This window comes from Felis catus, chromosome B3 (assembly GCF_018350175.1).
Source record: "Felis catus isolate Fca126 chromosome B3, F.catus_Fca126_mat1.0, whole genome shotgun sequence".
NCBI classification, from domain to species: Eukaryota; Metazoa; Chordata; class Mammalia; order Carnivora; family Felidae; genus Felis; species Felis catus.
This window is the reverse complement of record NC_058373.1, coordinates 119,913,839-119,938,618: the sequence shown is the minus strand read 5'-3', so window position 1 is coordinate 119,938,618 and position 24,780 is coordinate 119,913,839. Positions and strand designations below refer to the sequence as shown.

The following is a 24,780-nucleotide window of genomic DNA, read 5'->3' as shown; positions in this document are numbered from 1 at the left end:
AGTGGCCAGCCTGTCTGAAGGACATTCAGTGGTGCTATGCAGGGTTGCTGGCCTGGTGTTTCCAGAACTTCTGGCTTTTCAAGAGATTCTCCATATCCCAATTTTTATTTTTATTTATTTTTAATTTTTTTTTTTTTTAACATTTATTTTTGAGAGAGAGAGAGAGCCAGAGCACGAGCAGGGGAGGAGCAGAGAGAGGGAGACACAGAATCTGAAGCTGGCTGTAGGCTCTGAGTTGTCAGCACAGAGCCCAACATGGGGCTTGAACCCACAAACCATGAGATCATGACCTAAGTCGTAGTTGGACACAGAACCGACTGAGTCACCCAGGTGCCCCTCCATATCCCAATTTTGAAATGTCAATCCAGTTTTAGTTCCGTACCAGCCAGATAAAACACATCTGTAGGACAAAGCAGTCCATAAGCTACCACTTTGCGGCCTTGGCCACAGCTCATTCTTGCCATCTATTGCTTTTACCATCAAGTGTGAAACTTACAATTTGTACCTCACTAGGCCTGCCTGGGGAATGAATGTATATATCGGTTTAAATATCCACTGTGTGAGGGTTCTTCAAGTGGCCAACCTAAAGCTCCATTATGTGATCCCTCTTTGCAACAATTAGGAAGAACATAAAGCAATTTAATATGTACTGTTTTTTAAGTATATAAATTTTTTTCAGCTTCACAGCTAAAATTTTAAGTTCATATTTCATGTTGGTCTGATCTGTTAGCCCAATCAGCAGAAGCTGCAGAGGAAATGGAACAAGAGTGAGTGGCCATTTATTGTTTAGTAAAATATGGCTTTATTGTCTGCCCCGTCACATTGGCCCAGGTCAGGTTGGGTGTTTTTTTCCCAGTATTTTTTTTAATGTTTATTTATTTTTGAGAGAGAGAGAGAGAGAGTGGGGGGGGGGGGAGGGGCAGAGAGAGAGGGAGACAGAGAATCCAAAGCAGGCTCCAGGCTCTGAGCTGTCAGCACAGAGCCCGACGCGGGGCTCGAACTCACGGACCGTGAGATCATGACCCGAGCTGAAGTCGGACGCTTAACCGACTGAGCCACCCAGGCACCCCATTCTTTTTCTTTTCTTTTAAGTTTATTTATTTTTGAGAAAGTATGAACGGAGAAGGGGCAGAGGGAGAGGCGGACAGAGGATCCGAAGCAGGCTCCAGGCTCTGAGCTGTCATCACAGAGCCCGATGTGGGTCTTGAACCCGCAAACCGTGAGATCGTGACCTGAGCCGAAGTGGGATGCTCAACTGACTGTGCCACTGAGGCACCCCTCTAATATTTGAAACTAACAACTTGAGTGATGGTCTCAGGACCATAATCAGATCAGTTATTTCAGATCTGTCGTGCAATCTTCATCCTATCTGAACTGATACTACCCCTGACAGGCATTACCTTATCACTTCTCCCATTTGACCAATCTAGGACTTCCTCTTTTTATTATTTAATTTTAATCTCCAAACCCCATTTATTGAAGGTCTAATTATGAAGGTTACTTGCAGTATGCACAATTCTGCACAGGGAAAATTTAAAAGATCTGGTATCTTTTTCATCTGTTTACTTGCTAAGATAGCTGTTTACTGTGGTGTAATGGAGAGGGACATGTGCCACGGGAATGTCTCAGCTTGCTTTGATGGTAGATTTTGTTCTCATTTTAAAAAGCCATACAAGCAAACTGATTTCAAAGCAGAATGCTAGCAGTGGCTGAAACTGAAGTTTCTTCTTTTTTTTTTTTTTTTTTGACATGAAATCCATTAGAAAAGAACAACTACTGAGACCTACAGGGTGCTCCCCCCCCGCCCCCTTACCCTGTAAAGCACATAAAGATGAGTTTCCCTTTAGTACACAGTAACCACAGGAGGATTTAGGATATACTGACACCCTAACCTTACCGACTTGTATTAGCTTTTGGCAGGACCATGCATCAGGGAGGTCAAGGATAAATTTCCATTTGCCTTACGGCAAAATCGTATTATCTTTCATAAGATACCACCTGGGTGATCATGATCTTCTGACCCAACTCAATGTAATGAACCAACTTCCTGCAAGAGAAGAGTTAACTGGAACCACAGACATACATGCAGAGCCAGTGGCAAGAAGGCAGAGCGCATGCAGGCACTTAACCAGCTCACATCACGAGTCGGGCTTGCAAGAACAGAGCTTTAATGTAGCCCGCTCGCCTCTCGAGTGTCTTCAGCCATCCGTTCTTAGGGCAATAACAAGGCACTCCAGCCTGAGCTGGTAATTTAGTGGGAAGCTGAGGCTTCCTTTTGCCTCCTGCTGCTTAGCAAAGGGTCTCTCCTCACTGATTGAAGCTCTCCAGGCAGATGGGGGAGGTATAAAACTTTTAGTTCTGTTTTCCATCAAATTATTCTACTCCCATTTACTGCTGAAGAGAAGCAGAGCCTTCTGAATTATCAAGGAGGCTTCCACTGTTGTCCGCTCAACTGGGATGCTTCCTTGGAGGTGGAGGCCGGTTCTTGATGGTCTTACACTTGGGAATGTGCCGCTCAGCCACCTTGGGGGCAAAGTGGCGACTACAGTGAGGACACTGAATATAATCTGGATTTTCTGCAGGCAGGATAGGAGGCAAGTCTGAGGGGTTTCCACCTTTGGCAATTACCTGCTGGACTTCTCGAGCCTGACGGAGGGTACAGATGAAAGACTCATGCTTCTGTCTCCAGTTGCTCTTCCGAGGAGGTTCAGCCTGTAAGTAGGAGGAAGGCTGATCATTCAACTTGGAGTTTACCTCGTCTCCTGAGTCGTCCTCAGAAAGACAGCAAGGAAATGTAAAGGGTGTTCACCCATAAGGTCAAAGAGAACAGGAAAGGGCAGCAGAGCTGACTTGCCAGAGTGGAGGCACTTAAGCTAAGGGCCTGCCAAGGAGGATAGTACTGGGAGGCTCGGTGCTCACGAGAATGTGCATGGCAAGAATAAACTGGGTCCCGGGGCCCCTCTGCCATCTTGCACAACCAAGTTTCCATCACTTCCAGCACCCTCACAGGAGAACAGGGCTTTATTCTCTGGAGAAACTGAACCAGACAGGTTTCGGACTCAGGAAGTCCAGGCACAGTAGCGAACAGGGTTAATACTGAGACTGAGAATTGGGATTAAGTGCAAGTATACACGACAAATTATGGAACTGTCGGTCTGTTTCCCCCACTCTGCTCCCAGGATGTCAAACACATTGGCACCCTTGCAGGAGACAAGAGTTCTCTGGATGCACCAAGCATCCATTAGAAAAGCCATTAGATGCTGACCCTGAGTGACCCCAATGCAAAGGTTCACAATTTGATAACTCTAATATGAACAAGCCTCACTTAAATATGAATGGACAGCCTAGGATCACCAGATATTTGAGTAAAGCTCTAACAAGAGAGAAACAAAAACAAGTACATGAACTCGTTCTTCCTCCCTCAGGAAACAGCAACAAAGCAGGTAAAAGAAAACTTACAACCAGAGAACCAGAAGGAACTATTATAAATTAAAACTATGATATGGGAATGCAAGCTGGTGCAGCCACTCTGGAAAACAGTATGGAGGTTCCTCAAAAAACTAAAAACAGAACTACCCTACGACCCAGCAATTGCACTGCTAGGCATTTATCCAGGGGATACAGGTGTGCTGTTTCGAAGGGACACATGCACCCCCATGTTTATAGCAGCACTATGAACAATAGCCAAAGTATGGAAAGAGCCCAAATGTCCATCGATGGATGAATGGATAAAGAAGATGTGGTATATATATACAATGGAGTATCACTTGGCAATCAAAAAGAATGAAATCTTGCCATTTGCAACTACGTGGATGGAACTGGAGGGTATTATGCTAAGTGAAATTAGAGAAAGACAAAAATCATATGACTTCACTCATATGAGGACTTTAAGAAACAAAACAGATGAACACAAGGGAAGGGAAACAAAAATAATATAAAAACAGGGAGGGAGACAAAACAGAAGAGACTCATACATATAGAGAATAAACTGAGGGTTACTGGAAGGGTTGTGGGGGGGGTGGGCTAAATGGGTAAGGGGCATTAAGGAATCTACTCCAGAAATCATTGTTTCACTATATGCTAACTAATTTGGATGTAAATTTTAAAAAAAAAATTAAAAAAAAACTGTGATAGCTAAAAATAAAAACAAATGTAAAATACTGTCATGAAAATTACTCCAAATGAGAAAAAAGATCAAGATAGAAAATAGATAAGATTACAAAATTAAAAAGCCAATCCAAGAAATCCAACACCTGACCAATAGGAGTTTCAAAAAGAACAGAAAAAGCACAAGGAGGAAATTATTAAAGAAATAATAACAATAAACATTCCTAGAATTAAGGTGACTGCTCATGAAATTGAAATGGCCTACCAAGTATCCAACACAATCATTGTGAAATTTCAGAATTTCAGAATAGAGAATCCTGTAAGCTTTTGGAAAAAGAGAAACACCAAAAGAGGTTTCATATTGGGCAGCGGAAGCAAAACAGCATCAGATTTCTCAAAAGTAACATTGGAGGCTAAAAGCTAGTGGAAAAAAATGCCTTAGAAGTTCGAATAGAAATTCATTTTCTACCTAGAATTCTATACCTGGCCAAGTCATCCATCAAATATAATGCTATCATATAGATATTTTCATTCATTCCGAGACAAAAAACATGCCTCCCAAGCACATTTCTTGAAAGCTTCAGCAACGCAAAAAGTAAGGCAAGAGACGGAAGACATAAGAAGCTGGAAATGGGACCCAACACATAAGAGGAACAAATAGAAATCCTAACACAATAGGTCTGCACCAGGTCTAGAGAATAACCAGTCCAGACTGGTACAGGAGGAAAAAGAGTGGTGGGAGGGAGGTTTCCAAAATTAAAAAAAAAAAAAAATCAAATTGATGGATTATAAGAGGTGTTTGAACATTTACAAAAACATTAACAGGTGTCTGACATCAGATGGATCATTTAGGGGAAAAAACTAGAGACTGGTATGCAAGAAACCAAACAAATGAAAACATGAGTCAACTACTAATTCCAGGTGCATGTGGGCAGAGGCAGAATTTGTTCACTGTTGAGTGAACAACATTTATGTGGTTATTATAATGGAAAAGCTGATTACTGGTTTAACGCAAAATTGTGATTCCACTACAATGGAAGGAGAAGGGAAAGAGAAAAGTAAGAAGAGAGGAGATGTGAGAGAAAGCTTTACCCACAGCACTCATAAGAGGAAGTCAACAGATGATGTGTAAAATGGGTTAATGAAGAAAATAAGCATATTGAGAAATATGGAAATACATATCGAAGAAGTCATCTTTCAGAACTGAAGGCTGCTGCTGGGGGCCAGGTTAGGATGGAGGGGTGAAGCAGGATCCTGCTTGTCTACCTTATACGTCACTCAGTACATGATTTTTAAAATGTATTCAAGTATGATTTAGGTTAATGTAAAATTAATTCTTCAGAAGAAAGAAGGCAAGTAGCCGCTTGGTGATCTGACATCATTAATGATGAATAACAGGAAGAGATATTATCAAAGGAAAAGGATCCTTCAGGAGAGAGTCTTAATGAAACAGACAAGAAGACAAGAGAATCTGAGTGTTAGAGATGGAATCCAGGAACTTTAAAGAGAATTGAATTAGGGAGAAGTTCCTCAACTATATGATAGTTACACTGAATTCATCATATTGAAATTTTATTCAGTTAACACTCATCAATCACAAAGCACAAAGATGTTGGCCTTGTGCTCAAATGCTTAAGGTCCAGTGGAGAGACTGGGGAGTCTCCAGACTGGAGACTGGAAGTTATGGGAACATTAAAGGACACAAGGAAAGTCACCTACTCTCACGAGTACACCAGACGAGTAAGAGGGAGATACAAACCACTCAGCTTCCAAAGGCATAAAGCTTTCGAATAAGACTTGGGACATTCCAAGGAGCGGAGCGCATCTCAATCTAGACCCTTTCTGCTTTGGTGTCCTCAGTGCAACATACTGCCCCAAATGAGTTTCCACAAAGCTAGGGGGTCTGATCTCAGAAACTCAATTCTTTTGCTTCACTCCTAATGTATTTAGGAATTTAAGAAACACAAGATTCTTTTAGGTGCTGGCCAGAAATAACTGCTATAGTGGGACAGAGAAGACCCCAGTGGGTTATTAGGTTGACCAGAAAGAAAACAGGAAAGAGCAGGAAAACTGGTGATCATATCATTATCTGCAAGAGCAAAATTTTGGAAACTGGACCTCAGGCAGATTATCTCTGAACCCAGAAGGGACTTTCTTGTGGTGATCTTCCAAACAGTACTGAAAGAAATAACTACAAATGACTTCTCCTAACAGCCACCACGTAAGTTTGAGTTTTCAAAGGCCCCAGCAATATGCATGGAAACTGTAAAGGGCTTACGGACAAGACGTGCTAGTGCAGCAAAGGGAGTGTTGAAAAGAAATGAAAACAGAATATGCTCTCATATTTTTTTTAGAAAAGTAGAGTTGGATGGAGCTTTGAGGTCATGTGGTCTAGGCTTTCCCAAACTTTGATCATTTGCCTACCACTTTCATTTTATTCCCCTTACTATAGATTACTTCATATTTTTCTTTTAAGTTCATGATTCCTAGACACCACGGGCTTCATATGGTGTTATATTTTTCTAACGCACACTAAAACTACTAAAATAAAAAGCGTTTGCCAGCACGCCACACTTTGGCAAACACTCATTGAAAAACCAAGGGGCATAACCTTGGCGGCGTAGTGGACTGATCCATGAGACAGACAATCTTCTCCAGATCTGATTGTCCAGATGTGCCTGTGAGGTACCCCTAACCTTACCACGGAAGCGTCTCATGGTTTTTTTACAACCTAGTTTTTCTGCAGTTGGAATGTTAACCAAAAGTGCAAACTTAATTGTGTTTTATATACTTACTAAGAAGGTATATCAAAATTGAGCTAATCTTGAAAAAGTAGATATGGTTATAGGAGTAACAAATCCTAATCTTGGGAGGTGGCAGAACATATATTACAAAGAGCAAGGAATTCTCTTGGGGCAGGGGGGTTGAACAGCTGCGTGGTTTTTCTTTATATTTTTCCCATCTTTTACATTTTCTGTAGTAAACATTTATTACTTTTATAATCAATAGGACATAATATTTTTTAAGTCTAGATTTTGAAGTCATTCCAACCCAGATTTATAGGCTGACTCAGCCATTTGAAGCCTTTTGTGATCTCAAGTAAGTAAAATTCTCTGAGACTTGATTCTTGAATTGATAAAATAAGAGACAGTGAAACCCCCAAAGGGTTGTGGTGGGGGTCTTATGAAAAGCTCCCATCACAGTGCCTGGCACGCAGTTATAATCAATAAATGTTCATTCTCACTCTCTCCCTATATGACACATGAACTTTTTCTAAAGAAAACTGATGTAACAGTCCCTTTACAATGACCCCCACTCAAAGTCAAATCCATAAGGCCCTTGCCTTGTTACCTGGACTGAGGCTGATCCCTTCCAGTTCAAGTACTGCTCTAGTTCTGTGCCCTTGGCCCGGGCCTTGGAGGAGTCAAACACTTTCCTCTTGGAACTCTGCATCCTGCTGCAGGCGTTGGAGTGTCTCTCCAGTCTGAGCAACAGGAACTTGCGTCCACAATGGCTACATTCGCCAAGTTCTGGCTCCTCGGTAGAACAGCTGGAAACTGAGGAGTCTGGTGCCCTAGACAGATTAGAATTGCTGGTGGATCCCCGTGAAGCATGGCCTGGCACTCCTGAAGACTGAGAGAACTCTTTTGGTGGCCCTGAGACTAAGTCTCGGATTTTGTTATTGCTTGCCACCAGTCTTTCCCTTTTGAGCTTCTGTATTCCATAATCAGAGAACTGGAGTGGACTAGAATTTTCTTGAGGCCATCCTCTAGTTTCATCCTCTCCCCTGTGTCTGCTGAAGACCTCCTCAGCCCCCAGTTCTGGGGAGAAGGTAGATTTGTATGTGGTGTTGCTATTACCTTTAACTCTCCTCCTGGGGAGTGTCATTCTCTGTAGCTCTCTTTTTTCATTTTCCTTAGCCTGTTCCTTTTCTTTCTGGATCCTTCTGAGTTCCTCCTCTGTCTTCTTCAGCTTTTCCCTTAGGAGGGTCTCTTTTCTTCGGATTTCCTCCCGTAAGCTCTCCCCTGCAGCTTCTAGTCTTTGGATCTGCACCCGTTCAGTCCTGTTGGGATGTGCCACGGCCCTCTCCTCCTGTGTGGCAGCAACAGCACAAACCCCAGATGAATTCTCCCAGTTCCTTGAACCAACACTGCTGTATGGAAACCCTCTTGGTTCAGGGGGTCTTGGAGAGACATTCTGGTCCCCATCAATGGCAGCCTCACTCGTACTATGAGACTTCCTGTGGAACACAGGTTTCAGTGGGTATGCCCGGTCCACCCCAACTCGCTTCTTTGTAAAGGGGATGAATTCCTGGTTATCTGCTTTGGGATACCAGGACTGAGGATCTGATGAGTAAAACAAACCCTTTGCTTGGCCCTGGGGACTGCTTCTGGAATCCTGCTGGCTGATTCCAACACACTGGGGATAGGAGTAGCTCCAAGCTTTGCTGTACGTGTTCCATTTGGAGGGAGTGTAGAGATTCTCCGGCATCAGCTCTTTGTTGCTCAAAAGCTTCTGCTGGAAATTGTTCCTTGGGTGCCCCATTGAGGACCGCTGAGAAGAGTCACCTTTTTCACAGGGCTCTTGCTTAGCTGAGAGGAGCCCTGGAGCTTCCGCTTTATTATATGGGAGCATAACGCCCACAGGCAGATGTGGCGCCAACTGGAGACCAGCCATTCAGGGACTGGACTGAAGCCTAGGGGAGATTTAAACCAGATATCTGTAAGGAGTTTGTCTGAGGTTCACCCCAGCTGCTAAAGTAAACTGTTTCCACATTTGTCCTACCTACATACTCTCTTGAACTTCTTAGGAACAGTGGTGTTGGGTATGCCAGAGCTTTCCTCCAATAAGCATTTGGTGAATGCTTATTATTTCCTGTGGGTACTTAACTAGGTCCTGAGAATAGAAAAACGAACGTGACACGGGTGTTCCTGCCACCTAGCTTTATTCCAGTACCAGCCTCTGCCATACACAGTGATGCTCCTGCCATACGCAGTATGGATGGGTGGAAAGATTTAATGGCAAGAGCTATCGAATTGAAAGTCAAGGTTTAGGCCTGTGACACAGCACAAGCAGCTTCCCCTTGCTGGCTCGGTTCTTCACCCATACACTGAACGTTTCGCTCAGTTACATGACTGGCATTTAGGGACCTTAGGACTCTGAATCCAGCCCTATCATTTCACAGGTGAGTAAACTAAGGCCCAGAGGTAAGTGACTGGCACAAGAGAGCTCTCAGGGCTTGGCTCTTGCTGGCACCGTGCTTGACTCCAAACACAGAGGCCGCTCAGGGCCTGCAGCAGGTGCCTGGCTGCCAAACTCTCACCCAAGAAGTCCCGGCGGTGCGGACGGCGGAAGGTCTGTAACCTGAGAGCTGGGGGCCACCTGACCTGGCCGCTGCAGCTTTTAGATCCGGAATGCCGAAGTCACGCTCTGTGCTACGAGGTCAGCCGGGGCGCCCCCACTGGGGATTCCGCTGTGGGAACAAGCCCTCGCTCTTCTGTCCATGGAGCCCTTGGGGGGGTCGAGGCGCTGACCCCATGTCTGTCCCCCCCCTTCCGCGTACCTGAGTCACTGGCGACCGTTCCTGCTCAGGGGAAGCTGGCACCAGGACTTAGTTTTCCAGACCAGACCCCCACCTCAACAGACCGCCGCGCAGGCGCTCTCAGGTGGCCTCTGTTATTCCCGTTGCCTGGAGACGGGAGCGCGTGCGCGCCCCGCCCCTTCTCTAGCCGCGAACGCAGCCCGGCCGGCGCGCGCAGGCGCAGTCCGCATGCGGTCGGGAGCCGCCCGCGGGGGGAGGGGGGGTGTGGTCAGTTTGAGTGTCACTTGACCCGGTGTCCCGCCAACTCTGCAGCTCTGTCCCGCCCTGCCCTTGGGGAACGGGAGAGGGGGCGGGAGAGGCTCTTCTGGGGCTCCATCAAAGAACTTGTATTTTTCTGAGAACGATGCTCCCAGACCCTGGGGTGTGCCCTTCTCTGGCAAAAGACAGAGCCCCTAGATGTGCCTTGGAGTCGTTCTGCCGCAGGATTCCGGTGTCCGCCCACTTAGCGGGAGTGGGCCTGCTGATAGCCTTTCTTAGCACGCTCGGCTGCTTTGTACGGGCCCCAGGTATGGCTGTCCATCTGTGCTTTTCTTCCCCACTAGTGTGGAACTTGCGGTCAAATTTTAGCAACTTGGCTAGGTTTTGCTAGTCAGTATCTCTCCGAGGTAGTTTTTGTAGCCAAGCTAATTATTTTGATATAATGTTTTACTCTCACGTGGTAACTCTGGCCGTCTCTTTGTGGGGCCCAACAGTGACTCAGCCAAGTGTAATGATAATAAAGTGAACTACCAGATCGAAAATAATCTGTATAACTTGGTTTCAACACTAAATGGTATTCTATAACTTGTTAACATCAGGAGAGCGTTTATTTGTCTTCATGCTTCAGTTCATTTGTGTAAGCTGTTTGAAACAGGCAGTTTACTTTTTTCCTGTAACTACTCAAAAGATTAATGCACATGGGAAATAAAATGGACAGCAGTAGTCGGTGTTAATGCTTCAACATGTCATATTACAGCTTTATATGTTTCAGAGAAATTCCTTGGTGGGCCCTCCAGGGCAGTCCTTTCTGATTCCTTCTTTTCTTTTCTAGCTGATTCTGCTGCTTTCTCTATATATGCAGCTTCAGACGTTTCCCGCTACTCCGACGGTCCCAATTATCTCAGCATCTGGCCTGCCTGTCATCAACTCCTGCAGCTCCCCTCCAGTCTGCCAGAATTTCCCAGGGTGCCCCCCTCCATCTTGCATTCCTTCCCTCTTGTTTCTGAGGGAAGAGAATCTTTCTCTTCGCATGAGTTCTGTTGAATTAGTCCCTTCCGGTACCCTCCAGGAATTGCCTCCATCACTTTCTCCCTCCATCTTGTTCACCTCAAGTTGTATCTACCCCCACACTCCTTCTCTTTGGTTTTAACGTACGTTTAACTTTCCCCTGCAAAACAAACCTCACTTCCCGTGACCTGCTGCTTCTCATCTTAGGTTCCCCTTCATTTCTCCTCTTCTCCACAAGACTTCTTAATAGATAGCTGTACATTTGCGGTCCCCACTCTCTCATCTGCCCTCATTGTCCAGTCCGTTGTGGTCTGGCTTCCACCATTTCCATTTTCTTTAACTGCCAGGCTGCCAGTGACTTCCCGATAGCCAAAGACAAAAGCTATTTCTTCAGCCTATTCATCTGCCATCATTGATTTTTCCCTCCCTTGCAACTCTCTTCTCACTTGCTCTGGTGTCTCCTTGGTTTCTTCTTTCACGTGTTTCCTCCATCTTCTTCCAGGTCTCTGACACTTATGTCTTTTCCTCACCTGCCTCCCAAATCTGGTGTTCTCCAAAGCCCTCCGGTTTCTCATATATACGCAGTTCCAGACATTCTCTTCCTTGATGATTTCAACCAAATGCTGACATTTCTGGTCTCACCTATGTTTAAATGATATCCGCCTTAACACTCTCTCCTCAGTTACAGACTCAAATTTCCGACAGCCCGTGTATCACCTTCACATGAGCGTTCGTCAGGAACCTCAAACTCGGTATGACAGAAAACAAACTCATGATCATCTCCCCATTTCCCCATCTACTTCTTGTCCGGGGTTCTCCTTCATGCTGATAGCGTGTCGTCTTCCACTCCTTCCCTTTGGTCACCCCTTCTGTTTAACTAGTCACCAGGTTCTGTTGAATTTATTCTGCAATGTCTCATACATGACTGTTTCTTGTTTGGTTTTTTTACATTTATTTATTTATTTATTTATTTATTTATTTATTTATTTATTTATTTATTTTTATTTATTTATTTATTTATTTATTTATTTATTTATTTATTTATTTATTTATTTTGAGAGAGAGTGTGTGTGCACAGCAGAGAAAGAGGGGGAGCGAAAGAATGCCAAACAGGCTCAAACATCGCAGAACCCAGTGCAGGGCTCAAACTCACCAACCATGAGATCGTGACCTGAGCCGAAACCTAGAGTCGGTTGCTAAACCAAATGAGCCGTCCTGGCGCCCCTGTGACTGACTGTTCCTTTATATTTCTACTGCCCTTGGTGAGTTCTTCCTCAGTTTTCATTCAGACAGCATCACTCTCCTAACTGCTATTCTTGTTTGCAACATCTGTTCCCAAAGCTAATTTTTTGAACGTTTATTTTATTTTTGGGACAGAGAGAGACAGAGCATGAACGGGGGAGGGGCAGAGAGAGAGGGAGACACAGAATCGGAAACAGGCTCCAGGCTCTGAGCCATCAGCCCAGAGCCCGACGCTGGGCTCGAGCTCACGGACCGCGAGATCGTGACCTGGCTGAAGTCGGACGCTTAACCGACTGCGCCACCCAGGCGCCCCCCCAAAGCTCATTTTTTATGCTGCTGCCAGAGCAGTTATCCTACTACCTCCGACCCCCATCATTCTCCTACCTAGTGGCTTCTTCTTTACCTATATCTTTACTTATACCTTCTTTATCTTTCCCCTTCAAGTTGGAACACATAATTTAACGTGGTTTTTGGATCTGCCAGATGAGGTCCAGTCTACCTTTCCAGCCCTGCCTCTCCAGAGTCTAGCCCAGTGGATAGCACCCCTGGCTGAGCTTTAGGACTCCCTGGAAAACGATTTCTGGGGTGAGACTGGGTATTGGTATTTTGAGAAGCTTCCCCCAATGTCCTATTGTTCACCAGGGTTGAGAACCCCTGGTCCAGCCACACCTGACCACTTGCACTCCCCGCCCCCCCTCCCCTACTTTCTTATCTCAGCAGTACCAACTTGCCTCAAGTTCCATGCATTGGAAGGTGGGAGAGCGTAACATTTCTGGGAGTGGGCTCTGTACTCAGACTGCTGGAAGTAAATCCCAGCTCTATCACTTACTGGTCGTGGTTGTGTAACCTTGGATGATGTACTGCTTCCTCCAAGAACACTTTCCCAATCTTCCCAGTCAAAATGAATCTTTTTGCTCCTTTGCGCTTTCAGATATCTTCTGTCCTTGTGGCAGGACAGGGCTGACTCATGATGAGCTCTCAGGGGATGGTCTTGGAATTGATGAGCATGTTGTACACTTTATTTGCATGCATATTCATCCCTTATACTAAATAAACCCTTTAACATTTTTTTAAGTGTTTTATTATTTTTGAGAGTGAGAGTGTGACAGGGGGAGGGACAGAGAGAGAGGGGAATAGAAGATCTGAAGTGGGCTCTGTGCTGACAGCAGCAAGCCCAATGCGGGGCACAAACTCACAAACTGTGAGATCATGACCTGAACTGATGTCAGACATTCAACCAACTGAGCCACTCAGGCACCCCCTAAATAAATTCTTTGAGGACAAAATTATATATCATTCATCTTTGTATATTTCTTTGTATATTCTACGTATGTCCCATAGGTAGTAGACAATAGTTGTTTTTTTTTTTTTTTTTTAATTCTATAGAGAAACTAGTTTTTTGTTTTGTTTTGCTTTGGGATATTTTTGTCTTTTTTTTTTTTTTTAATGAATTTTTCAGGGGCGCCTGGGTGGCTCCGTCAGTTAAGCGTCCAACTTCAGCTCAGGTCATGATCTCGCAGTTTATGAGTTCAAGCCTCACATTGGGCTCTGTGCTGACAGCTCAGAGCCTGGAGCCTGCTTCAGATTTTGTGTCTCCCTCTCTCTCTCTGCCCCTCTCCTGCTTGTTCTCTCTCTCTCTCTCTCTCTCTCTCTCAAAAATAAACATTAAAAATGAATTTTAGAGAAAGAAATAACATCAGTCAGGCACTCTGTTTAGCATTATTTTCAAATATTTCCAAGTATAACATTCAATCCTGCTTCCCACCCCACCTTCACCCCCACTAAGGTTATATGATTCCTCAGGATCTGGATCCTCACTTTTCAGTGGGGGAACAAGCAAAATGGTTAATCTGTATGACTTCTGTTGCAAATCCACCTCACCTCGCCAAGTCTGCCTTCCTGGAATAATCACATATGGAGTCTTATATTATGAAAGGATGTAATGTATACAAGCAATGCAAAGAGGAACAATAAACACCACAGTTTTCCTTCACACGCATTCTTAATCATAAGGATAGCTGTATTCAAATGCCTGCAAGATGACTGTACTTTTAACAATCATCAGCCACGACCCCCTTGACAATTCCCTTTTCTGGAAAGAAATTCATGCATTGTGGTCATTTGGCTTAGATTGATTGATTCAATTGTGATTGCAGGGCCATGGGTTATTTTGCTTGTGTTTGTGATTGGTTGACTTAGATAAGCATTATTTGGAGTTTTCATAGTAAGATAGAATTTCATGGGCAGCTTCCAGAAGCACAGAAGGAAAAATAACTGCCGTTGGGACCTCTCTATTCACTTATCTCCCTTGCTACCAATTCCAGACTTGGGCATGGCCCAAAATTTGAAGAGAACTGAAAGAAAAAGGGCAGAAAGGTACCAGGCATACCTCAGAGACATCATGGGCTCTGTTCCAGATCACTGCAATAAAGTGAAGGTTGCGATAAAGTGAATCAAATAGAAATATAACTTTTATATGCATTGCTTTCCCAGTGTATTATATTGTAGTCTATTAAGTATGCAATTGCATTATGTCTTTAAAAAGGGCCCATACCTTAATTTGAAAAATACTTTGCTAAAAAATGCTAACCATTATCTGAGCTTTCAGTGAGTCATAATCACTGATCATAGATCACCATAACAAATATGATAATGATTAAAAAGTTTGATGTATTGTGAGACTTACCAAAGGGTAACTCAGAGACACAAAGTGAGCAAATGCTGCTGGGAAAAAAAAAATGATGCTGTTAGACTTAATCAATGCAGGATTGCCAATGTGTCCTATTCAATTTATTTGTTTATGGTATTTAATGTCTATCATCTATCTCCCACTTCCAAAATGTAAGTTCCTCCCGACCAGTGATCCTTTTTGTCCGCTAATGTAGGTCAACCACCTAGAAATGTGCCTGGGACACAGAACGCTTTCAGTAAATATTCACTGAGTAAATTTATCTCAAGTGCTTCTTCACGTGTGTCTTTCTCCCCACGAGAAAAATGAGAAAAGGGGTGCGCTTAGACTCCGAGGTGGGGGGAGGCCTGGGTCTGTAGAATGAGAACTAAGACTCTGGACAGATCCCGGACCCAAGGTTTACCGGCGCTCCCAGACTAGCCCGATGGAAATCCCGCCTTCTGGGCGGGCCCTGGACCGAGGGCGCCGTTTCTGATTGGTCATACGAGGTGATGGGCATGGGAGACCGCGAAGGAGGAGCCGTTCTCTAGGCTTCCGGGCGCCGAGGTTACTGGACTGTGGGAACCGTTGGGGTGCGGGTCGCCGGTGTAGTCCCTTGCGCCTGACAAGAGGACGTGGAGGGTGAGCCTGGGACAGGGCCCCGTGGCGTGCTCATAGTTTGATTACCCCTAAAATGTTGGTAGGAGGTGATTCTGGTGGCCGAGGGGACCAGGTCCGTGGGAAGAGGAAGGGATGGAGAGGGAGCCAGGTGAGAGATGGGTTTAGGAAGGTAGTTGGATAAGCAGGTAATTGCCCCAACAGGGTCCTCTGTGGCATTTGTGACCCGAAGCTCTTTGGCCTGGGTGATTTCCCGTCACTTAAGATATCCGCGCTTGCACGTATTCGCTTCTGTGCTCTGAAGTTCGAGGATCATTATGTCAGGGAGAGGTCGCAGGGGTTACAGATGGAGACGTGTGGGTATGGCCCTTTCTTCTTCAGGATTTGGGGTCCTGGAATAAGATACCGAGCCCTTTACTTTTCTGCTTTTCTGGTCCCTGACAGGTATGAGCATGAACATGGCAGAAGGGGACACCCTGATATCAGTGGATTATGAGATTTTTGGGAAGGTCCAAGGGGTGTTTTTCCGCAAATACACTCAGGTATGTGGCCTACAAGCTTTGGGGACATAGCTAGGCTATGTGTATGGGAACAAGGGACAGTGTTCCTAACAAATGTGTTTTGGGAGACGCTGGCCATCTGGTAGCCGCATGGTATTTTGTAGAGCAATGGGTATGAAAATGCTTTGTAGTGCGTGAAATACAATGTAAATGGCAGAATCATCTGCTGTTACTATCGGTCTTTCCTGACAATGGTACCAGAGTACCTAAACACTTATTAATGAGCGTCTCTCTTCCCCAGGGGAATCGAGGGCTTTCCCAGTTCTCCCTGTTGTGGCCTCATCTAACGAGATCACAATTCTTGTAGGAAAGCTAACATTGGTCAGATGGCATTTAGATGAAACTGTTGATAAATTATGCAATTTATGTAATTGTTTCCTCTGCAGCTGCTGCATTTTCTTCAGACCTCTTTTATTTCTTCCATCTACCCCATTCCCCCACTTGATTCCTTCCTACTCATTATGGCTTTGAAAGAAGAGTTACCTTTTCAAGCTAAAGCTTTTCTAATAAAAATACCTTACGTATCCCAGGGTAAGTAATGGTAACATTGAACATGGGGTCTAGTATTCCTACTAGAGTAATAGAGAGTAATTGTGGACATGAACACACCATTGACAGCCAGACTCTACCTCTGCCTTAATGTCACTCACCTACCCTCAACTTGCACACACCGCTGCAATCTCAGTTTGCTTTCTGTCTCTGTAAGAGGATATCAGGCCTTCCCACTGTATTGCCAACCCCAAAGATAATGAGTTAAGACTGAAGAATAAGAAGTGTCACAGTCCTGGTACTGTGGGACAGAAAATTCAATCCTGCATCTTCGAAATATGAATGGTATATGTCATACCTCTTTTTCCAATCACTTGCAAATCAGTTCCCCCTGTTTCATACTCATACATGAAGTGCTTGTTGAAAAAGAGAACTGCTGAAAAGTTAAAGCAAGAGCTATGTTCCAATTAGCTTTGGTACCAAGTATGCAGTGTAAATTCCTGTGTCTTAGTAAATTGAGGTGATAGCGTCAAAGATTAAAGTTGTCGAGGGAAAGGACCCGGCAGTATTATAGCCCATCTTTCTCTACTGTCCCCTCACCCCTTATGTCAGTGCCATGCTGTCTTGATTATTGTAGCTTTGAAGTAAATTTTGAAATTGGGATGTGTGAGTCCTTCAGATTTGTTCTTCCTTTTCAAGATTATTTTTGTCTATTCTGGGTCCTTTATGTTTCCATGTGAATCTTACAATTAATTTGTCAATTTCTACAAGAAGGCAGCTGGGATTTTAATAGAGACTGCTTAAAATCTGTAGATCATGGGGCGCCTGGGTGGCTCAGTTGATTAAGTGTCTGACTTCGGCTCAGGTCATGATCTCTCAGTTTGTGGGTTCAAGCCCTGCATTGGGCTCTGTGCTGACAACTCAGAACCTGCTTCAGATTCTGTGTTTCCCTCTCTCTGTGCCCCTACCCTGCTTGCACTCTCTCTCTCGTTCTCTCAAAAATAAATAAGCATTTTAAAAAATTTCTAAAAATCTGTAGATCAATTTAGGAAGTATTGTCATCTTAACAATATTGTCTTCCATTTTTGAACATGGGATGTCTTTCCATTTATTTACATCTTCTTTAATTTCTTTCAACAATATTTTATAGTTGTCCATAAGTAAATCTGGTACTTCTTTTGTTAAATTTAGTCCTAAGAAATGTATTATATTCGGGGCCCCTGGGTGGCTCAGTCGGTTGAGCGGCCGACTTCGGCTCAGGTCATGATCTCACGGTCCGTGAGTTCGAGCCCCGCGTCGGGCTCTGTGCTGACAGCTCAGAGCCTGGAGCCTGTTTCAGATTCTGTGTCTCCCTCTCTCTGACCCTTTCCCGTTCATGCTCTGTCTCTCTCAGTCTCAAAAATAAATAAACGTTAAAAAAAATTTTTTTTTAATAAAAAAAAAGAAATGTATTATATTCAATGCTATTATAAATGGAACTGTTCCCTTAGTTTCATTTTTCATTGTTCGTTGACAGTGTATAGAAATACAATTGATTTTTGCATATTCATCTTATATCCTGCAATCTTGTAAACTTGTTTACTAGTTCTAATTTGTGTGTGTGAGTTTATCCCCTAAGATTTTTCTGTATATGAGATATGTCATCTGTGAGTAAAGGTAGTTTTACATCTTCCTTTCCACTTTGAATGCCTTTTATTTCTTCTTCCGCCCTGGCTAGAACCTCCACTATAATATTAAGTAGATGTGGCAAGGGCCACTTGTCTTGTTCCTGATCACAGGAGAAAGTGTTCAACCTCCCACTATTAGTTATAATGTTAGCTGTGGGTTTTTCACAGATGCCTTTTTATTAGGTTGAGGATGTTCCCTTCTATTCCGAGTTTGAGTGTTCAATTTTGTCAAATGCTTTTCCTTCATCTATGACATGATCATCTGGTTTCATCCGGTTTCTGTTTTATTTGCTAATATGGTATGTTACATTGTTTTATTAATATCATGCTTATAATTAATATGATTTTTTTAAGCTATAGTGTATTGATTTTTCTATGTTGAACCAACCTTGCATTGCTAGGATAAACCCCAATTTTTCTTTGGTGTGCCATCTTTTTTATATGTTGCTGTATTTGGTTTGTTCATGTTTTGTTGAGTTTTGCATCCATATTCACAAGTAATATTAGCTTAGAGTTTTGGGGTTGTTTTTTTTTTTTTTTCCTTGTGATGTCTTTGCCCAGTTTTTTTTTTTTTATTTTTATAAATTTTTTTTTTCAACGTTTATTTATTTTTGGGACAGAGAGAGACAGAGCATGAACGGGGGAGGGGCAGAGAGAGAGGGAGACACAGAATCGGAAACAGGCTCCAGGCTCCGAGCCATCAGCCCAGAGCCTGACGTGGGGCTCGAACTCCCGGACCGCGAGATCGTGACCTGGCTGAAGTCGGACGCTTAACCAACTGCGCCACCCAGGCGCCCCTGCCCAGTTTTGATGTGAGGGTAATACTGGCTTAATAGAATGATTTGGAAAGAGTTTTCTTTTGTTTTGTGGAAGAATTTGTGAAGGGTTGGTGAAAGAGTCTTCTTTAAACATTTGATATAATTCACCTCTGAAGCCATTTAGTCCTGGGCTTTTCTTTGTGGGAAGTTTTAAATTACTAATTCAGTCTCTTTATTTAGTACAGGTCTATTCACATTGTCTATTTCTTCTTGAGCCAGTTTCAGTAGTTTGAGTCTTTCTAAGAATCTTCCCTTTTCATCTAAGTTATGTAATTTGTTGCTACCCAATTGTTTATGGTATTCCCTTATAGTCCTTTTTATTTTTGTAAGCTTGATGGTGATGTCCCCTCTTTAATTACTGATTTTAGTAATTTGAGCCTTCTCTCTCTTTTTCTTTATCAGTCTAGCTAAAGGTTTGGCAATTTTTGTTGATCTTTCTAAAGAACCAACTTTTTGTTTCAGTGATGTTTCTCTTTTTTTCCATTCTCTATTTTATTAGCCCCTACTCTAATCTTTATTATTTTTATCTTTCTGCTTGTTTTGAATTTTGGCTTGATCTTCGTTTTCTAGTTTCCTAAGATGGAAGTCTAGGTTATTGATCTGAAAGGACTTTCTGTTTATTTATTTATTTACATTTATTTATTTTTGAGAGACAGAGCATGAGCAGGGGAGGGGCAGAGAGAGAGGGAGACACAGAATCGGAAGCAGGCTCCAGGCTCCGAGCTGTCAGCACAGAGCCCGGCGCGGGGCTCAAACCCACAAACCGCTAGATCATGACCTGAGCCGAAGTCGGACGCTCAACTGACCGAGCCACCCAGGTGCCCCTGCAAGGACTTTCTTTTTAGATGGAGACTGGAGTTGGTGATTATATTCCTTAAAATAATGTTTTCAGAATATGGTTATGAGGAAGAATTAGCTTCCTGTAATTTTCTTAGGAACAAACACTGTTCATTTATTTCGATAGATATTCAAAACTGAACATGATTCAGCAACATTATGCTATCACTTAAAAATATACTATCATTTAAAAATAAGAACAGAATAGGGGAACCTAGGTGGCTCAGTCGGTTAAGCGTCCAACTCTTGATAGCAGCTCAGGTTGTGATCTTACTTCTGTGAGATCAAGCCCTATGTTGGGCTCTGTGGTAAGCAGAGCCTGCTTGGGATTCTCTCCCTCTCTCTCTTTCTTTTTTATTTTTATTTATTTATTTTTTTAAAACGTTTATTTTATTTTTTTGAGACAGAGAGAGACAGAGCATGAAAGGGGGGAGAGTCAGAGAGAGGGAGACACAGAATCTGAAACAGGCTCCAGGCTCTGAGCTGTCAGCACAGAGCCCGACGTGGGGCTCGAACTCACGGACCGTGAGATCATGACCTGAGCTGAAGTCGGCCGCTTAACCGACTGAGCCACCCAGGTGCCCCATCTCTCTTTCTTTTTTAAAAAAGGTTTTTAGTATGTATGTATGTATGTATGTATGTATGTATGTATGTATTTATAGTGTATTTATTTTGAGAGAGAGAGAGAGAAAGTGCACACACAAAAGCCAGGGAGAGAGAAAGAGAAAATCCCAGGCAGGCTCTGAGCTGTTAGTACAGAGCCCAACACAGGGCTTGATCCCACAAACGGTGAGATCATAACTTGAGTGGAAATCAAGAGTCAGATGCTCAACCAACTGAGCCACCCAGGTGTCCCTCCCTCTCTCTCTCTGACTCTCCCCTGTTTTCTCTCTCAAAATAAATAAATAGACTTTAAAAATAAAAATAAGAACAGGGGCACATGGGTGGCTCAGTTGGTTAAGCATCCAACTCTTGGTTTTGGCTTAGGTCATGATCTCAGGCTTTTGTGGGTTCAAGCCCTGTGTTGGGCTCTGCACTCACAGCCTGCTTGGGATTCTCTCTCTCTTCCTCCCTCTCTGCCCCTCCCCCACTTGTGCTGTCTCTGCCTCTCTCAAAACAAATAAATACATTTTTGAAAAAATAAAAATAGGGGTGCCTGGGTGGCTTGGTCGGTTAAGCGTCCGACTTCGGCTCAGGTCGTGATCTCGCGGTCCGGGAGTTCGAGCCCCGCGTCAGGCTCTGTGCTGACAGCTCAGAGCCTGGAGCCTGTTTCAGACTCTGTGTCTCCCTCTCTCTCTGCCCCTCCCCTGTTCATGCTCTGTCTCTCTCTGTCTCAAAAATAAATAAACGTCACAAAAAATTGAAAAAAGAAAAAGAAAAAGAAAATAAGAACAGAATCAAATGCACAAATAAAACCTACAGGAAACTCCTATAGGAAATTCCCATTCTCAACACCAATCAAACTTGGGAGTGTTTTTTTCTGCTCTCAGGAGTTCAGATAAATCACATTGCAATTTAAAGGTTATTGTGACTTTATAAAGTCCTGCTCAAAACTTAATATAATCATTATTATATCTAGTTACCATATAAGGTAACTTCTAAGATCTAAGGATATCGGACCCTCCTAGGTTAATTTGAAGCAAAAGAGTGCAATTGTTATACAAAGTCAATTGGATGTAGTCCTTCCTTGAAATCCATTCTCTGTGTTTTTGTTCTTCTTTTTTTTTTTTTTTATGCCACCATTTTGGCACTTAATGCGTGCTGTAGGTATCTTCTATTTTTCTTCATTCCTTAATTTTCTCTGTATCCCTTAAATTGGTTACTTATTTGACGGCAGCCTCTTTGTTCATTATACAAACATGTCTTTGCTTTGAACATAACTGATATGATAGATACTTTAGTTTCTCATCAAACATGGTTTTGCCGTGCATAACATTTTCTTTGGCCTACTGCAGCAATTTCCCATATTTATTAGGTCACTCCTCTGGCATTTGGGCACGCAGTCATGTTAACTCCCATTTTCTTTTGTAACCCAATTCCTTCCATTTACATAGGTTACTTTAACAATAAATCTTATAATATCTCTGCTTGCAAATTTTACCAAAAAAAAAAAAAATTACCTGTAAACATTGCTACCTTTCCCAGTTTTTCAGTCATTCCACAGTTTAATGACTTAAAGGAAAGAACGTTGGAAAGGCTAAGAGAAAAGCAACTACGATGATTAGATGGTATTCATAAACTTATTCAATTTACAGGTGCTGTGATTATTTAGACAGAAAGAAAAGAAAATCAAATAAAAACCTAATAGTTATATAGTCTCATGAAACTTTGATGTTCAGAGGCTAATCACTATATGATTTTTCCTGCCCTAGGAGGAGGATAGAAAGTGGGCTTTGGATGTAACATAAAGACTTTGGGCTAGACAGTTCTTCTATAGTGAGAACACAGGAATGAGTTGCCCAGGAAATAATGATTTAGACAAAAATTTTTTTTAACCTTTATTTATTTTTGAGACAGAGAGAGACAGAGCATGAACAGGGGAGGGGCAGAGAGAGAGGGAGACACAGAATCTGAAACAGGCTCCGGGCTCTGAGCTGTCAGCACAGAGCCTGACGCAGGGCTCGAACTCACGGACCGTGAGATCATGACCTGAGCCGAAGTCGGACGCTTAACCGACCGAGCCACCCAGGCGCCCCGATTTTTAAAGATATAATGGACACTCGTTCATCTGGATTTGTTTAGGTGTGGTCCTGGCTAAAGACAAAGAGAAGGATCAGATAACTTCATGCTTTTTCTGTTTAATATACCCACCAGATTCTTGATTGGGAGAAAGGAAAATGAGCAAGATACAGCTCAGTATCCTAACAACAATCAGCCTTAGGGAATCATTTTGAAAGCATCTGATTTGCTTTAGTACTTATGTCTTTAGTACTTAACCAAACTGATTACATAATGAAAATTTCTAGTGCCTGGGTTTTATAGGGTAGAAGAAGGAAATGGCGTCAAGTGGCCAACTCTTCATGTTAAGGTCAATGAGATTCTCCTTGCTGTAGTTCTGTTTTGACTGTTCTGGACAATATCAAATTAGTTTCGGTGGCTTGATTCTAGGCCAAGATTCTGGCAACAGATTGTAGTCACACTGTTTTCAATCTCACTGGATTTTTCTCTCTCTCATATTTTTCTTTCCCTTAGGCTGAGGGTAAAAAGCTGGGATTGGTTGGCTGGGTCCAGAACACTGACCAGGGCACAGTGCAAGGACAATTGCAAGGTCCCATCTCTAAAGTGCGTCATATGCAGGAATGGCTTGAGACAAGAGGAAGTCCCAAATCACATATCGATAGAGCAAACTTCAGGAATGAGAAAGTCATCGTAAAGTTGGATTACTCAGATTTCCAGATTGTGAAATAATGGCCCGAATTTAAATTTTCTAAGATACACTCACTGGTTTTGTTTTTATTGTTAATATAGAACTATTCTGTGTTCAGCATTAGAATTTGTCAGTAAGTTATGTTAGTATCAGATATTTGAATATCACTGTATATGTATGATAGAAGGATGACAACTAACTATTCACAATTCTAATAAATAAAAACACATTAGAACCTTCTGTGTAGGGTACTTTCTTTGGTGAACTTCATTTTGGGCAAAATGAGAGGTATTTACTCAGCAAACATCTATGGGAAGAGAGTTTTGAGGTAATTTAAAGAGAGCTGAAAGAAAAAGAAATTACTTTGAATCATTTTTAAAAATTGTTTTCATGAAGTTTCCTTCAGGAAATTGTACACCTATTAAGGTTAGCTGTTTAAAATGGCATTTTGGACTAATTACTTTTACTTTTCTGGAGTTCCCGCTGTCATTCCTCTCCTCTGGGCAAGGATTTCATATAAAGCAATGTTATGGGATAAATTATGTCACCCTATCCCAAATTCATATGTTTAAGTCCTAACCTCAAACTGTGACTATCTGGAGATAGAGTCTTTCAAGAGGTACTCAAGGTTAAATGAGGACATTAGAGTAAGCCCCAATCCAATATGCCCCAGTGTCCTTTAAAAAAAAAAGGAAATTGGACACAGACATGTACGTGCACTGAGGAAAGAACATGTGACGACAGAGGGAGAAGACTGCCACCTCCAAGCCAAGAAGAGAGGTCTCAGAAGAAATCAACCTGTCAACACCTTGATCTCAGCCTTCTGGCCTCCAGAACTGAGACAAAATAAACTTCTATTGTTTAAGCCCCTCGATCTGTGGCATTTTGTTATGGCAGCCCTAGAAGCAATACTCGGGATTTTGCCTCATCATCCAGCCCTTCACGTGTGTCGATTAGTCTCGGTCGGTCATTTAACAGGTGGATCGCAAATGCCTACTGAGTTTAACATGTTTGTCATAAATCACAATTTTTGGAAATACTAGATTGCTCCGAAAAGGAGACAGCAAAAACTGAGGATTGGTTAGTCATTCCCCAAATATCGGGATCCCTGGGTGGCTCAGTAGGTTGAGTGTCAGACTTAGGCTCAAGGTCATGATCTTGCAGTTCACGGGTTCGAGCCTGCCATCGGGCTTGCCGCTGTTGGCGCATAGCCTGCTTTGGATCTTCTGTCCCCCTCTCTCTGCCCCTGCCCCGCTTGTGCTGGCTCGCTCTCTCTCAAAACTAAATCACCATTAAAAAAAAATAATTCCCCAAACATCTATTCTCACAGGGTTCTTAACGTTCTTACTCAGTTTGAAAATAAGCTGCAGTGGCATTAGGAACACAACGAAAAAGTCAATGGAAGGAGTCTCGGGGTCCTCATCCGTACATTAAGAGGGTGGAGCTAGTTTCTCAGTGTTTTCCAGCTCTGAAATGCTGTAATTCTGTAAGATGGAAGGGTGTGGATTTATTCACCCATCGAGTGCCTCACCGTCCAGGCACTGTTTTTGGCCAGCGGGATACAGCAGTAAACAGAATAGATAAAATCCCTGCCTTCAA

General features: G+C 43.0%; 2 protein-coding genes across 8 annotated transcripts; one reads left to right on the top strand and one right to left on the bottom strand.

The window, feature by feature from the left end:
• Nucleotides 1-2,145: 2,145 nt before the first annotated feature.
• ZC2HC1C (zinc finger C2HC-type containing 1C) lies at nucleotides 2,146-9,817 on the bottom strand. Of its 5 annotated transcripts, none has more exons than XM_045060254.1 (4): nucleotides 9,671-9,817; nucleotides 7,459-8,803; nucleotides 2,629-2,712; nucleotides 2,146-2,523 (listed from the first exon to the last, which is right to left on the bottom strand). In XM_045060254.1, the coding sequence occupies exons 2-4, from the start codon at nucleotides 8,782-8,784 to the stop codon at nucleotides 2,449-2,451; spliced, it is 1,485 nt and encodes a 494-aa protein (XP_044916189.1). In that variant the 5' UTR covers nucleotides 8,785-8,803; nucleotides 9,671-9,817; the 3' UTR covers nucleotides 2,146-2,448. The 5 variants fall into 5 exon arrangements, with proteins under 5 accessions (XP_044916189.1, XP_019688875.2, XP_006933065.2 ...); XM_019833316.3 differs by adding an exon at nucleotides 8,893-9,003 and having other exon boundaries at nucleotides 2,146-2,712; nucleotides 9,671-9,802; XM_006933003.5 differs by having other exon boundaries at nucleotides 2,146-2,712.
• A 135-nt stretch (nucleotides 9,818-9,952) lies between these two features.
• On the top strand, nucleotides 9,953-23,421 carry ACYP1 (acylphosphatase 1). Of its 3 annotated transcripts, none has more exons than XM_011283412.4 (3): nucleotides 9,953-10,215; nucleotides 15,888-15,985; nucleotides 23,007-23,421. In XM_011283412.4, exons 1-3 carry the CDS (start codon nucleotides 10,053-10,055, stop codon nucleotides 23,220-23,222), a joined length of 477 nt encoding a protein of 158 aa, XP_011281714.1. In that variant the 5' UTR covers nucleotides 9,953-10,052; the 3' UTR covers nucleotides 23,223-23,421. The 3 variants fall into 3 exon arrangements, with proteins under 3 accessions (XP_011281714.1, XP_044916191.1, XP_003987894.1); XM_045060256.1 differs by lacking the exon at nucleotides 9,953-10,215 and adding an exon at nucleotides 12,045-12,177; XM_003987845.4 differs by lacking the exon at nucleotides 9,953-10,215 and adding an exon at nucleotides 15,320-15,467.
• Nucleotides 23,422-24,780: the final 1,359 nt, after the last annotated feature.